General features: G+C 45.2%; 1 protein-coding gene across 1 annotated transcript; it reads left to right on the top strand.

Moving 5' to 3' along the window:
- Positions 1–13,239: 13,239 nt before the first annotated feature.
- On the top strand, positions 13,240–14,680 carry GARIN4 (golgi associated RAB2 interactor family member 4). The gene is made up of 2 exons (XM_024750873.1): positions 13,240–13,294; positions 13,974–14,680. The coding sequence occupies exons 1-2, from the start codon at positions 13,240–13,242 to the stop codon at positions 14,678–14,680; spliced, it is 762 nt and encodes a 253-aa protein (XP_024606641.1).
- Positions 14,681–15,396: the final 716 nt, after the last annotated feature.

Below are 15,396 nucleotides of genomic sequence, written 5' to 3'. Positions count from 1 at the left end.
CGCCCCAGCTCGCACAGCAGTGAGTCACAGGACTCTCAGTGAGTCACACAGCTCTCCACACCTCAAGGCAAAGCTCTGAAAACTATTAGCAGGCCATTAGCTCTGATTCAAGCCCAGCTGGCATGGAGCAAGCTTTAGTCACCCAGCTGCAGAGCTCACACACTGGGTGCCCATCCCTTGGACCAGCAGCCTCACCTCCTGAACCCAACGCCCACAGCCGGGTCCAGTCTCAGACCTCCTGCCATTGCCCTGTTTGGGCGAGACTGTGGGGTGGAAACTCCTAGCTGGTGGGGTCTTTGTCTCATATCCTGTGTACCTCCAGGAACAGGCTCACCAAAGGAAGGAAGATGGGGTCATTCACTGCTCATTAGGTGCCAGCAGCTCGAACACACCGATGTCATTTCAGCCCACCCAGCGGCTCTAGGAGGCAGGTCCTCCTCAGCCCTTTGCAAACGAGGAAGAAGTTGCAACTTCCTTAGACCACCACTTAGAACTTCCTTGGATATTTTTAGAGCTGTCATTTTGAAATTTACCTGCTTCTGATTCAGTGCTGCTTTGCTACCTTGCTGGTCCAGTGGAAATCCTCAAAGCAGGAGCAGCCCTATTTTAAAATAATAAGGTTAGAGCAAGTGACTTTAATCCAGGTCTCTTTAGCTCAAGAGCACAGAGGAGAGTGTGAGGAAAGAGTGAGGCCACAAGGAATTCTTCACTGGGTAAATTTTCCCCAAACCTCACTAACTGGGAGAAATTGACCACTGGATTATGTGCCTTGAAGGAAAGCAAAAATGTTGAAAGCAGAGTGTGGAGCTTGTTTAGAAAGCAAGCTCTATCATTTGGTCACCTGCTGATGATAATAGCATTGGCTGAGACCTGACCATTTACAACGAAGGCACTTCTGTAGGTAATAAGTTCCAGGAGGGCCCGAACTGAGTATGTCTGTTTCAGCATTTAGCATGGTTTAGCATCTGAGAGGCCGGTACATTATTGGCATATAGTAGACTTAAAAATGAATCTTTGTGGATTGTCTGAATGAGTGGATGTTCTGCAATGGATAACAAAAGATTGTATGATGTAATGCCTTTATTATGTAATTATAAAACTAACAAATGATCATGGTAGAAAATCTGAAAAACTCCTAGACAAAATAGAGATCAACAAAATTTGCAGTAACCTTCAGAGTGTAGAGTTGTCCATCAATATTAGTGCTTTCACATTTTCCAGGACTTTAAGTAGACTCTGCTTCTTAAGAGTCTATTCATGATATTTTACTTTAATGATGTTTTCATCATGGGGACACACACACACAGAAATCTGTTAAAAAAAAAAAAGAAAGGCATGTAAATCACTGATGTTTCAGATAGCCACATGAAATAAAGTGAGAAAGGTCAACAAGCTGAAAGAATGTGGAGTAGCATCTCCTTAATTGTTTACATAACTCTGATAATTACCTCTTTGTGGATAAAGTAATTAATGGGGGATCTAATTCAAGAAAAATGTATGAACTTCAAGCCTTCTTGAAGCCAAGTATTTCTTTCCAGAAAAGGTTACTTTCCACGGCCATGCTTCCTTATTACCTGACAGGGAAAGAGTATTGTATGGCAAAGGATCTTCCCAAAGGAGGGTGCTTCCCACACTGATTGTCATAAATGACTTCGGAATTACTGTTGCTGTATTAGCAAAATCTTAAACTAGGATATTTTTGACAAATGCGGTCCTTAGTTAATTTTTAGAGCTACAAACTGTCAGATGGCTCTGAAATAACAATTGTCTGGCTATTCTTCAGGGTGATCACAATATGGTAATGATGTTGAGGTATCACTAAAAAGGAGGAAGGTGTGAGTCTTCCTTTGGTTCCAGAGTGAAATGCGAGTTGGCGTTGGAGTTGGAAAAGAGGCCCACAACCAAGTGTTAGAGAAGGAAATGTGAGGTCATTAGTGAAAAACCAGGTTTAAGTTAAGGTAAAGAGGCATGAGGAAATGGTCAACTGTTACAGTATTACAAAGATCATCAAGAAGCATAGCCATGAATGTGGTTTGTATTGCAATCTGCTGAAAAAGAGACAAATATCCTGGCCTGGCCTTCATGGAGATTATATTTTATTGCTTCTGATAATAGATTATTGTTGAAAAGGGCCTCCTATAAATTATAACCACGCAAAGGCAGCAAGATAATTTGTTTTTTCTTTATGTATGTGTTTCTCATTCCTACTCATTTCTCTCTTAGGGGAAGAGAAAATCACAAAAAACAAAAATGTCAAATCTCAACTACTCATTTTCAAAATAATTTTTTTTCCAAATTCCAATGGAGGCAATAGGTTAACTGTTAAGGTTTGTAAGGCTTAAAAACCTAGATTTTTACAAAGTGTAGCCAAATTTTATTCCATAAATAATAGCTTTGGAAAGAATATGTGATGACGCAAAGTTGGAAAAAGCTGGCTTTTCTTCCGTGAATGGCTTCACTGTGTTGGGAGAAGAGGCAGAGAAGAAATCAAAGTAATTAAACATGGGGTGAGTTTTCCTGATAGGGGACTCTAGTGCTTTAAAATAGACTAGATAATCCTAGGGATAATCTGAGGGTAGAACAGACCAATGCCTCATTTCCAATCTGGTGCCCTGGAAGAAAACAGTGTATTTCCTTTGAGGTCTTGAGAGGTTTTTCTTCTGCTTTGTTATGTTTTTGGTTCACTTTGTAATCAACCTTATTGAAGTATCATTTACGTACAATAAAATGCAGACATTTTTAGTCAACGGTTCAGTGACTTTTAATTAATGTATACATTTGTATAACTACCACCCCCATAAAGATAGATAACAATTCTAAAACCCTAGAAAGTTTCCTCCTAGGCTTTTGCAAAAGTATCCCCATCTCCCACCCCAAGGCAACCACGGATCTGTTTTTATATCTTTAGAGATGACTTGCCCAGTTTAGAATTTCATGTAAGTTGAATAATACAGTAGGTGCCCTTTTGATCTGGCTTCATTTGCTCAGCATATGGTTTTTGAGATTCATTCATGTTGGGATGTTTTAAACCAGGACTTTAGCCTGGGTGGCTGATGTTGTCTGAAGGCACCTATAGGTACATCTGAGTCTCTGGCATTGTCACTGTCTGTTCTTGGCTCAGTATTTTCAACTTTACTAAGAAGCACAAGGTTGAAGTAAGGAAGATCATTGTCAGTATAATGGAGGTGAAGTGGGTTCTGTTATATAATATTCTCAGCATAAACTGACCTGCTTGGAATCATTGTGTTGATAATCGACAAGGATACTCTTCCTCCAAAAACCTTGATACTATAAAACTTCTGAAGGACGCTGTCCTAGGACTCTCTTAGTTTTCATTTTTTGGGAAACATTTCTGGAAAATTCAAATGCTCACAACCTGAAAGAAGCAATTATTCACCTGAAAGCTAACTCTGCTAAAGTTGAGTTGTCCGACCTTTACACGCTGATAGAACCCAAATAGCCTCGCAAAACAATGCTTTCTTATTGGATATAAGCACACAGATTGTTTAAGATGGACGTGTATATGCAGTAAAGTGAAAAAACAAAGAATCTTTGAGTTTCCCTTGCTGGTTTCTTTTATTTTTTCATTTAAGTTTCTATAGCATAAGCTAATAATTCAGGGTAACCTCAGGTTAGTTTTAGGTCCACTCTTTACATAAATGTTCAAGTACTCCACACCCACCTTTTTTCTACCTTCCTTCTTTTCTTCCATCTTTCCTTTCTAACTTCTTATAATCCATTATACTTAATCCTGCATTTGCTGAGGTGGCAATTAGTGTAGGAAAAGACTGTGAAATTTTGCTGTTCAGAATGCATGTTGACCAAATTCTATATTGAGAAAAGGTCTGAATTTACCCAGAGTAACCCTTTCCCAGCGTCTTTGAATAAACGCCATAGAAACTGGGCTGTATATAGTATCCTGACAGGTATGTAGAATTCATAGCAATTGCCCTCAAAGAGCTTACCTGGCGTAGATGCATCTGAATGCATTTAATGATTGCTTTATTGGCAGCAGTGCCAACATACACAGTCTGTTTTGTTTTATATCATTCTCATCACCTGCTGTTTACCACTGTACACATTGCTAATGGTGTGGTTTCTATGGCTTGTGAATTTCACGGCCAAATAGTATGTAATTCATTGCACGCTTCAGTGTAGAAGATGGAGACTCCATAACTTTTCGTGTGCTCTTTGCCCCTTTGGAATGTATTACACTGAGATCAGGCAAAGTCATAAATTTATGTCAAATGTGCGTGATAGCTAAACATCCATTAGGACTGATGGGCAAGATTTCTTCTTCCAGCAACATAACAGTTTTCAAAGACTAAGCCATTAACGTGGAGTTACTGATCATGGGACTCAGTTCACTGGGATCCCTTCTTAGAAAAATAAAGGACAACTTGAATTGGATTTGTGTGGCTTATTCAAGTAGTAGCTAATCAGCTACATCTTGGTGAATTTAATTTGTCACAGTCGTTTGGTATTTTATTAACTCTCTTCCCCTTCTTCCCCTGACTCTCACGAGAATGGATCATGAGTATCTTAAAACATACTAAGTCGTCTTCCATCCCTGTTAATCTAACCACAAAAGCACACTTTCCTTATCCAATGTAACTTACTGTCTTTTAGAGTAGCTGTGGTTTTAATTCTCTACAAAATTTAAACCAGCAAAGAGAAACATTTTCAAGGAGCCACCACATTGTAGCACTTTAGAAAAAAGACTTTAGAATTAAGGGCCACTATATCATTTTATAGCTAAAGCACCTGAGGCCTAAAGTAGGCAGGTAACCATTGAGGTCAGGGAAGGGGTGGAAGATCAGGTTTCAAGCTGAGGAAGAGTCTACAGGGACTCAATCTGAGCAGGTCAAAAACTGAAATGAGACCGCGAATGTTCTGGGAAGGCTGGCATCTGGCCTCAAGTGTGGGATTCAGACAGAGAGTGGGGCCCGGGGGAACTGAGCTTCTGCAGTAGGCAGAGAAGTCCACCTCATCTCCGGAAAGTGCCACTGACATCAGGGAGTTGAGGGGAAAGAGCAATGAATTCCAGTTCACCTGAGAAAGCAGGCCAGTCTGATTAACTCTGAATTTAGGCTTATTTCAGATACTTCTTGAGAAAGAACTTGGACAAGAACACGTCCCACGCAGCCTCTTTAAATCCATGCCCAGTACTTTCTGATGGAGCTGCTTAAACCCTCCAAGTGACTCCAGTATTTTAATTTCACTCTATATTTAATTCCGACAGTTCTATGTTTGATTATTTAATGGGCAAATAAGTAGGGTCACAAAAGAGTGTGAATGTATTTTACAGGATGAGGATGGGCAGAGTGGAGCAGTCTGGAATGGGACACCAATAAAAAGGGATCTTGGTAAAGAAGAACGTCTATTAGAAATGGCGAGGAATTCGCAAGGAAATTAGCGCCTGACACCACGCCTTCCTCTCTGCATGTTTAGAAGCTAGGTTCTAATTTTATTTTCATAGGAGATGTCCCTGTGATGAATTGTCTTTTACCTCCACACCATGTATCACATGGACATATTGTGAAGTTTGTGTGAGAGAAAGTTAAGTATTAGAATTTGTCTTGGCAGGGAGCTATAAACATTTCCTGGAACAATCTAGGGTAGAAGGAAAAGGAAGGTGGAAACAAAGGAGAAAGACAGCTAATGATGCTGGAGTCTCTCGCTGGGATTTGTGGTATCTCTTTTTGAAACTAAGTACAGAAAGTCAGAACTTGACTGTTTCTTGATCATGGTTTGTTTTCATTCTTGCTTTTTCTTGCTCTCTCATCAGTTACTCCAGCCAGTGCCATGTCACTTTCAGTTTCAGTAAGCATGCCTGTCTTGTTTCCATTCGCATTATTCATGCAAACGTTGATTGAACTGATGACCCCGAGTTATCACGGAAACATTAGATACACCAGTGGATACATTTCTTAATTTTAGAAAAAAATTACCGAGTGAAGGTTAAAATAACTCCTCTTAAATTTGTCATTAAAAAAAAACTTCTCCTAGCATACAATACCTCATTGCCTGATAATGCCAGATAAATGAAGAATTCCTATGTATTCATGAATGCAGGCTAGTCTGTATATTTTTTGGCAGGTATGACCGTTACCGAGGGTTAACGGCCTGGTTTGCTGGCCATGTCCTGTCTCCTAGAAAGTTGTAGTTTCTGTTGTCTTTCAGTTGGTCCATTGGATATCAGAGGTGAATTTATAAAACTATACTTCCCTTTACACTTACTTTGTTTTGTTTTGTTTTCCTTGAAGTATAGTTGATTGACAATGTTGTCTTTCAGGTGTACAGGCAAGTGATTCAGATATATATATTTCTTTTTCAGGTCCTTTTCCATTATAGGTTATTACAAGGTATTGAATATAGTTGCTTGTGCTATACAGCAGGACCTCGTAGTTTATCTACTTTATATATAGTATACACTTACTTTGTGTGATCCAGGCTGGTCAGACCACATGATTATTTTCACTTCTGATATAATTTTTTCAGGTCCAACCTCAAATCTTTGATGAGAAGATATTTTAAAATAAGTTTAGCATGTGTGTGCTCTAAGTTCAACAGGAGATATTAGAGATATGGTTTTGCACTAGGTATTCCTCTCTTTTTTGTTTTTGGCTAACCAATTGAAAATTAGCTTTTATTTTCTGGTTGGTTTGCTAGATGTTTATGCCTATAATAAAAGTCTTAAATTTTGTCTCATATCTTAAAACACAATCTGCATTAGCAATGGATATTGTGCTATACATAGGGGCTGTGATATATAGTTTCTAACTTCAAAAACATATAACCTAGAAGGGAACACAGACACATAAGCAGCAATTATGGCAACTGCATTTGTTTACTAAGTGAAATAGTACTGAGATGGATAAAGTGCTAGCAAGCCTTGAACAGGCAAATCAGCTTCAAAAATAGATGCACAGTTCTTTAGAAATCTTTTTAACATTTTTCCAGCTACATGTAGCATATAACTTAGCATAAAAAGGGTATGGGTTTGAGGATATGGGGAGGGAGAAGGGTAAGCTGTGACAAAGTGAGAGAGAGGCATGGACATATATACACTACCAAACGTAAAATAGATAGCTAGTGGGAAGCAGCCGCATAGCACAGGGAGATCAGCTTGTGACCACCTGGATGAGTGGGATAGGGAGGGTGGGAGGGAGACACAAGAGGGAGGGGTTATGGGGATGTATGTATATGTATAGCTGATTCACTTTGTTATAAAGCAGAAACTAACACACCACTGTAAAGCAATTATACTCCAATAAAGATGTTAAAAATAAATAAATAGACTGACTCATCCAATTAAAAAAAAAAGAAATTCTCTCATCCTGGATTCAAGAGAAGGGATGAAGTAAAAGGATGAGGAAGAACAAGAAGAGGAAATGTGAGCGTGGAGAAGGTAGGAGGAAGAGCAGAAGGCAAATAAGTGTATGTGCTTCCCTTGCCATCCCTGACTTTTTTTTTTTTTTTTGGCGCTTCAGGAAAACCCAAAAGCCAGAGAAGAGCACGGAGGTGGTCACCACTGCGTGTGAACAAAAAGGTGGAGACAAGAGAATGGTGGTAATCTGCGCAGGCAACTGGAGAATGACCTGAGTGCATCTCGCCAGGGAACAGTCCCCGTTCCATAGAACCCCTGAAGATGCCAGGCTCTTATATTTAGAGGGGGGGCCGGAGGCGTCTGTGGGGTCACCACATACATCACTCCTGGAGGTGTTGTTCACATTGTGTTCTTTGTAAAGAGTGTCCCCGGTGAGGTTCAACATCTCCCTCTGCAAGACCCAGCCTTGCCCTCCCAACCCGCCAAGGTCAGCAGGCAACATCCCCAGTTAATCACCCGGTGTGGTGAGATATCTGGAGTGGCCCTGGTACCCCCCAGTTCAGGCCTCCTGGAGAAAGGGTGAGGAGGACAGAGGCACCGGGGCTTCTTCTCACGCAAGCAGACAGCTCACCTGGCCCAGCGCTGCTGCATCCCTGTGGGCACGCAGTAGCCCTGGCATCCAGTAGGGGACACTGCAGGATCCACACCTGGCTGGGATTTCCCCAACCCCTGGGGACCCCTCAGCCTCTGTGGAGCCCCACTGAAGGGCCTGGGTCACCTCATGGCACCATTTCTCAACCTGAGGTTCTATAGATTTTTCATAGATGTGTAGAAATTGAATACAACACACACAAAAAATGAAGGCAAGTCAAAGCAAAGCTAATTTAGGATGAGTTAAAGGGCCAGGATTCCAAATTAATTATGACCTTAAAATTAAATAACAAATACATCTGGTTTTATTACACTCTGAAAAGCAGTGTCTTCTATAAACTTTTCATGTTGGGATATACCAAAGCTATAAAATTTATGATTCTATTACCACAGCATCAGGATCTTTTTTAATTAAAAAGCAGAGGCAAGTTTGGCTGGGGTGTTAAAGAGAGAAAAATGATTATTAGGGGGAAAGGGAACATTGCAGTTCTCTGCCCACTTCCACTGTGCTGGTCTCATGATGGGCCGTGTTGTGTGTGGGCTGGAGGGACAGGGTCACTACTTCCACCTGTGTCGTCAGATCTCCCACTCCTCACAGTGCCCAGGTGGGAGGGACCCACACTTTTCACCCTGGAGCCCCAGAGCCTCCCCTTTCCTCTGCATCACTTTCACTGTTCAGGGGACCAGTCACTTGAACGCCGCCTGGCCAAATGCCCAGGTTAAATCGCCCCTGTAGGACAGGTCTCTATGCTACCAGAACACACTTGGCAAAGAGCAGCAAACAGGCCCCAGTGCCCAGGGGATGTGAGCCCTGGGGATGTCAGGGCCCAAAGTCACTTGAAGGGTCTGAGTAGCCCCCTGGGTCCCACACACCGACCCCAGGGAGCCCACCTCCCCACTGACTCCAGTCCCTGCCTTTGTGTGGCAGGTTCTGGTCTGGCACCTGTGAAGACTGGGACCTGGAGGCCTCAGCCTGAGACTCAGAGGGGATGGAGCTTGTGCAGCGTCTGGCAGCTTAAATGAGACACGAGGCCAAGGAAGGAGGCCGCCTCTCTGCTCCCCCTCCGCTCCTGAGTCAGCTAGTGAGTGCCGGTTACTTCCTGTCGGAGCTGTACAGATTTAGCATAAATTTTAGATATATGTCTTATTTTTAACAGTGAAAGGCTGTTACATCAAGCAAAATTGATCTCCTCCTCGGTTTTTTTTTTTAAACACTTCTATGTAAAATAACACAAAAGTATAGAAAAGCACCCTCCGCAAAGGGAGGGCTCAGTGAATTACAATGGGCGCTCCACTCTGGGGAGCAGTAGTTTTTCCCTCTGTGAAAGCCCAGATGCTTCTGAGAAGCTCCTCTCAGCTTCCTTACTCTGGTCCGACCTCCACAGCGGAAATCCCAAAGGGACTGGATTCTCCCAGCCCTCCAGCACCCTCCACTACTTTCTGATTGTGCTGCCACACTCATTTTGAGTTATTTGTGTGTAAATCACTGCACTTGGAATATACATGGAGTAACTGATTTCATTCTTATAACCGAATAAGTTAGCACTTATTCTTCTCCCCTTCTACAGGGGGCGGCCAGGGTGCTGGGGACGTCCTGTATATTGAACTGGGTGTTGGTAACAGATGTGTTTATATTTACAAGAAACCATAAAGCTCTACGTTTAAGATCTGTGCCCTGTACAATATACACCAAGTAAACTTCAATTAGAAAGAGATGCAAAAAAAATTTCCCCGCAAAACAAACTTCAGGCCCAGGTGGCTTCCTCTGATTTCTACCAAACATTTAAGACAGAAATGATGCCCGTCTCCTACACACTCTTCCAGAGAACAGATACAGAGGGAACACACCCACACTGCTTTCATCGGACCAGGAGAATACTGATGTCGTACCAGTAGCAGATATTACAGGACAGAAGAAATTACAGGCTAAACACTTCTGAATGTCGATGTCAAAATCCGAAAGCAAATATTAGCAGTCTAAATCTAGAGGTTTTCAGAAAGGAAGGAAACTGGGATTTTCATGGCGGTATTTCCAGTGGTTGATGTGGACAGGATCACTGGGTGTTTGGGCGCTGCCTGGGAACATGGAGAGAAGGGACAATGCCATTGGGTTAGTGGAATGAACATTTGGTGACAGAGATTAGGAGGGCCTGGGTCATCCTCAGAGACAGTCCTGGGATGGGGTCTCTAGGCTGTGGCTATGGAGGGGTCCCTCTAGAAGGGCATGGGCCTCTCTCCTGTGCCACTGCAGGGTCTAGGGATGGATGAGGAGTTTGTAGGGGCTGGATTTTGATGAGGAAGGATGAGCAGGGAAGGGGCGCCCTCAGAGCCAGTGCAGCGACGGCCCTTCCCCAGCCAGGCCGTAGCCCAGGCTACTCAGACAGTTGCTCACATCAACAGTCAGGCGACAGTGGGGCACGCCAGCTTCGCCCACTAAACCACCAAGCACAGCCCAGCAGGCCACTGTCCTCATTAATCAGCACTAACTGTGCATCCAGGGCTGGTTGTTGAAGACCAAGCTAATTTGTTAAGAGATGTGCCATGTGGGCAGCTGGCTTGGAGAGACCGGGCCTCTGATCCACGTGGAGACAAGCCGACCACTGGTCAGACCACCAGGAGGCTCCGGTGTGTGAAGATGCTGAGGGAGGAGGGACGTAGATGGGACCCTGTGATCCTTCAAGGGACCTTCTTTCAGGGATATTTAACAGCTGTGGGGTCAGGGATCAACATGTAAGGGAGGCAGCTGGATCAGGCATGGGCCTTCCTGTTGGCTCAGACCCCTCCTGTCCTTGGAGCAACCATGAGGCAGGCAGGAGGATTGGGGGCATGGAGGGAGGGGAGCCCTGGGCTCAGGAGTCCAGGGCACCATCTAGAGGATTCAGGGGTTCAGGGATTTCTGTCCCAGGGAACCAACTACATTCCTGTCCCACATACATCTGTCATCAGCTTTGCGACTCCGGGAAAGTCACTTAAAATCTCAACATTTTAGTGCCATGTACCATAAAATATGGATCACAGCATCTGCCGTGAGTTCCCCACGGGGCTGATGTGGGGATCACAGGAGTTAATAACAGATATTCTTCACAAGCTCTAAAGCATCACACCCATAACCTTCCCCACTCCCCTGCCCTGTGGCATCCAGGTCCCCTCTCTGGAGGCAGCACTACCACATTTCTTGCTTATTCTTCCAGACATTTAATATTTGAACACTTAGGTAGCACTTATGAAGTAACCATCATTTTCCATCAGGGTCTACCTGATTTGCTGTATTAAGCTTCATCATGTAATACTAATAAGTGGACCCTATTAACATTTCCATTATCACTGAACAAGGAACTGAGGACAGAGGGTCTGCATAACTTTCCCAGGTTCATGTGGCTTCTGGTATGATTTGAATCCAGACCATCAGGCACCAGCCTCCACTCTGTCGGTCACTGTGCTGTGCTCCCTTTCTGTATTATCTCACTAAATAAACTCATGTCCCCGTGCAGTCAGCCTGCTGGCTATTTTAAGTGCACACCACATTGCAACACCCTCTTCTCAGCCCAGCTTCGATTCACTTGACTCCCCTAGACTCCCCTAGGAGGCTGGTGAACAAAGAGAACAGACGTGTGACCTGGGAATGAATTGACACCTCTGCATGGTCTTCTCCCAGCAACATATCAATAGTTCTCTCAGTTTTTGTTGTGTTTTCCAGGATCATGACTCGGGTACCAAGAAGAAAAGGAAGATTATAAAGGAATCAAACACAGGATGCACAAGAATATCATCTGCGATCAAGATAATCTGCTGGCCATCCGCAGCGGTGGTTCAGGCACATCAGAATCAGCATCTGGCCAAACAACAGGGTAGGGACCCAAATAGCACCCCCACTAACCACTCCATTGAAGGTACTGTGGAACTAATACCAGCAAGTAGATTCAGGAGCAATGGCTGTAGTTTGTACAGCAGAGCCTGGATCTGGCTGAGGGAGGATTGGGCAGGGAAGGTGCCCACTCAGAGCCCGTGCAGCCACTGCCCGCTCTTAGCCAGGCCTTAGTCCAAGCTGCTCAGACGATTGGTCAGTCTCAAGTCAGTGAGACCCTGGGGGCCTGTAACCTTCATCTGTTAAGCCACCAAAACACCAGCCCAGTAGACCCTGTTCCCAGCTAATGAATATTAACTGCTCATCATCCGGGTTTGATCAGTTGAAGATGATGCTAATTCTCTGTGCAGCTGTCATGTGGGCAGTTGGTTTGGAATGTCCTGGGTTTTGAGTCAGGGAGTCAAGTAGACTACTGGTCATTCAGGGTGGTCACCTGACCACCAGGAAGTCTCACTGCAAATCAGCTGCTAGAATCAAGTGCTGAGGGGGAAGGGAGGGGAGATGCACACATATTTGGATATCCCGGTCCATCAGGGGGTCTGCATTTGGGGGAAAGACATTGTATTTGGGGTCAGGGATTGAAACATAGAGCCAGGAGGTGGGTCCAGATTTGAGCCCTTCTCTTGGGCCAGGCACCTCCTCTGAGTACCAGCTGTCTCCCTGCAGCATCCTTGGGGCAGGAGGATGTGGGAAAGGGAGTAAGGAGAGCTCTTGGTTTGTGTATCCAGGGCATGATCTCATGTCCATGTGTTCAGGAATCTCACTCCCTCCCCTGCCTCAGACCCATCACTCATCAGTGTTGTGACTCTGGGCAAGTTACTCAATCTCTCTAAATTTCAGTGCCCTGAACCATAAAATATGGGTCACAGCCCCTACTCTGCCCACCCCACAGTGCATCACAAGAAATAATATTCTTTCCATGAGCTCTAAAACTTCTTACTCATGTCATCAATGTGCAAAAGTAGGCTCTATCCTCCTGTTTGCAGCCTCCTAGGTGCCCTTTCTGGAGACGACCTGCTTATTCTTCCAGGCATATAATACTTGAACATTTATGTAGGTAGCACTTATGAAGTACCCATCATTTTTCTTCAGGCTTTGTATTTACTAATTTTTAGGCTCAGAACATAAAACAAATAAGCAGGTCCAATTAATATTTCCATATCAGGGCACTGCTCACAAAGGCATCGGCCGTGCTCCCATCACCAACGAGTCCAGGACCTCGCACAAATCGGGCAGGAGCTTATCTACAGCGAGTTCAGGTCCCTCCACCGAGAGACTCAGCAGGATCAGCTCTTTCTTCAGGAACATCAGAGCCAGTCTTACTGCAAAGACAGTGGCCTCCTCACGCGATAAATATGTGAGCATCCTGGCGAAGCCAGTGGAAGGGACCCAAATGGAGGCCATCGTAGAGACAGCAGAGAGTGGCCAGGGGCTGGAGATCACTGGAGGTGTGACATCTGACACCATGGAGCCACTGACCGCTGAAGCCCATCAATAGGACCTAGAGCTGGGGTCTGCAAAGGGGACCAGGGCTCAGGGAAATAACCCTGGAGAGCCCATTTCAGCTTCCTTACTGCAATTTAAATAAAACAACAAACAATCTGAGAATGCATGCAGTGTTTTGTCTGAATTTCAAGGTCCCAAAGCCCAGCCGTAGCCTCACAGTGTCAGTAGCTGAATTTGGGGGAGGAAAAGAAAAAGGACCCACACAAAACTTTCCCAGTTGAAGACATTTTTATTTCGGTACACACCTGAGTCCCTGGCAGGATGGGCCTGTCCCCCGCGGGAGGACATGTCCTCCCCCTCCTTTGGGAGAGGATGGGAGCCCTGCCCTGAGGGGGCAGCTGGGGGATGAGGCAAATGGCTATGCGACAGGGATAGGTCACAATGAGGAAAGGGCTATGCCACAGGGATAGGTCACAATGAGGAAAGGGCTATGCCACAGGGGTAGGTCACAAAGGGCACCAGAGGATAAACAGGCTGTGCCAGGGGCTTAGGCTGAGAAAGTGGTTACTTCTCTCACTGGGACTGAAGTTCACCAACAGCCTCTTGGGGAGATAAAAACCCAGAAGCAGAAGTGAGGTGAGGCAGAGGGGGAGCCTGCCATACCTCTCTACACACTTGAAGAGATTCAGCCTGGGGTCCAGGCACCCTACAGCGTCCCCGCTGTGATCATCCGTGCCCCTACCCACGCCCCTGCCTCTGGGAGACCCTGTGGGACCCTCATCTCAACCTTGCCACAGGAAGGCAAAGTGAGTGAACAGGATGGCAGCTCACAGAGGGTGTCCCAGGCCCGCAAGGGAAGAAGGGAGAGAAGGGAGCACTGGGGAGAGGACAGAGCTCTTACGAGCCCCTCGCTCTGCAGTTCAGTGGAAAGCCACCACAAGGCAGCGGGGAACAAGACCATCCAGAAAGCAGCTGGCCCGTGCTCAGGCGGCCGCAGAGCCACTAGAGATGACCAAAAGGACAAAGGCCACGGCAGCCCGGGGGGCAGCGAGCAGGGCACTGCTCACAAAGGCATCGGCCGTGCTCCCATCACCAACGAGTCCAGGACCTCGCACAAATCGGGCAGGAGCTTATCTACAGCGAGTTCAGGTCCCTCCACCGAGAGACTCAGCAGGATCAGCTCTTTCTTCAGGAACGTCAGAGCCAGCCTCACTGCAAAGACAGTGGCCTCCTCACGCGATAAATATGTGAGCATCCTGGCGAAGCCAGTGGAAGGGACCCGAATGGAGGCCATCGTAGAGACAGCAGAGAGTGGCCAGGGGCTGGAGATCACTGGAGGTGTGACATCTGACACCATGGAGCCACTGACCGCTGAAGCCCATCAATAGGACCTAGAGCTGGGAGCTGCAAAGGGGACCAGGGCTCAGGGAAATAACCCTGGAGAGCCCATTTCAGTTTCCTCACTGCAATTTGAATAAACAAACAAACAATCTGAGAATGCATGCAGTGTTTTGTCTGAATTTCTAGTCCTGAAGCCCAGCCATAGCCTCACAGTGGATTCTGTGATGTCAGCTGTGCCACAGTCTGAGACTGAGTGTCCAGTCAAGGGCAGCCCCACCTCACACACATGCTCCATGCCAACAGCAGTGCTGCATCTGGCCTCCACTCCTTTTTGGCTTTGCCCCCCAGGGCCATGGCTGAAAGTCAGACTATGGTCTGGGAATCTCTCCTTCACTATCCCCCTATTCTTTTTATAAACGCTTATTCCACTTGAAGGTCTGTAAACAAAGCAAGTACAGGACTCATGTCCCCTCGGGCTATTCAGTGGACAGAAATAAGTATTAGCTAGCAATCAGAACCGCAAGCACTCTCACCTAGACTTAGCCGTTCCCTGCCCAGGTATATACCCTGGAGAAACACACATGTTCTTAGAAACGACTATGAGAATGTTTATAGCAAAAATAACTTAACAGCAAAACTCGGGAAACAGCCCAAATTTCCATCAGCAGAATTAATACAGCAGGATATGAAGAGAGTGGAATATTTAATAGTGAACAATAAATGAGCTACACATATTAGCATATATCAACTTCTCATGGCTTTT

Source organism: Neophocaena asiaeorientalis, unplaced genomic scaffold (assembly GCF_003031525.2).
Source record: "Neophocaena asiaeorientalis asiaeorientalis breed wild unplaced genomic scaffold, Neophocaena_asiaeorientalis_V1.1 scaffold67, whole genome shotgun sequence".
Classification (NCBI taxonomy): domain Eukaryota; kingdom Metazoa; phylum Chordata; class Mammalia; order Artiodactyla; family Phocoenidae; genus Neophocaena; species Neophocaena asiaeorientalis.
The sequence above is the reverse complement of the archived record's forward strand: the minus strand, read 5'-3'. Positions and strand labels throughout refer to the sequence as shown.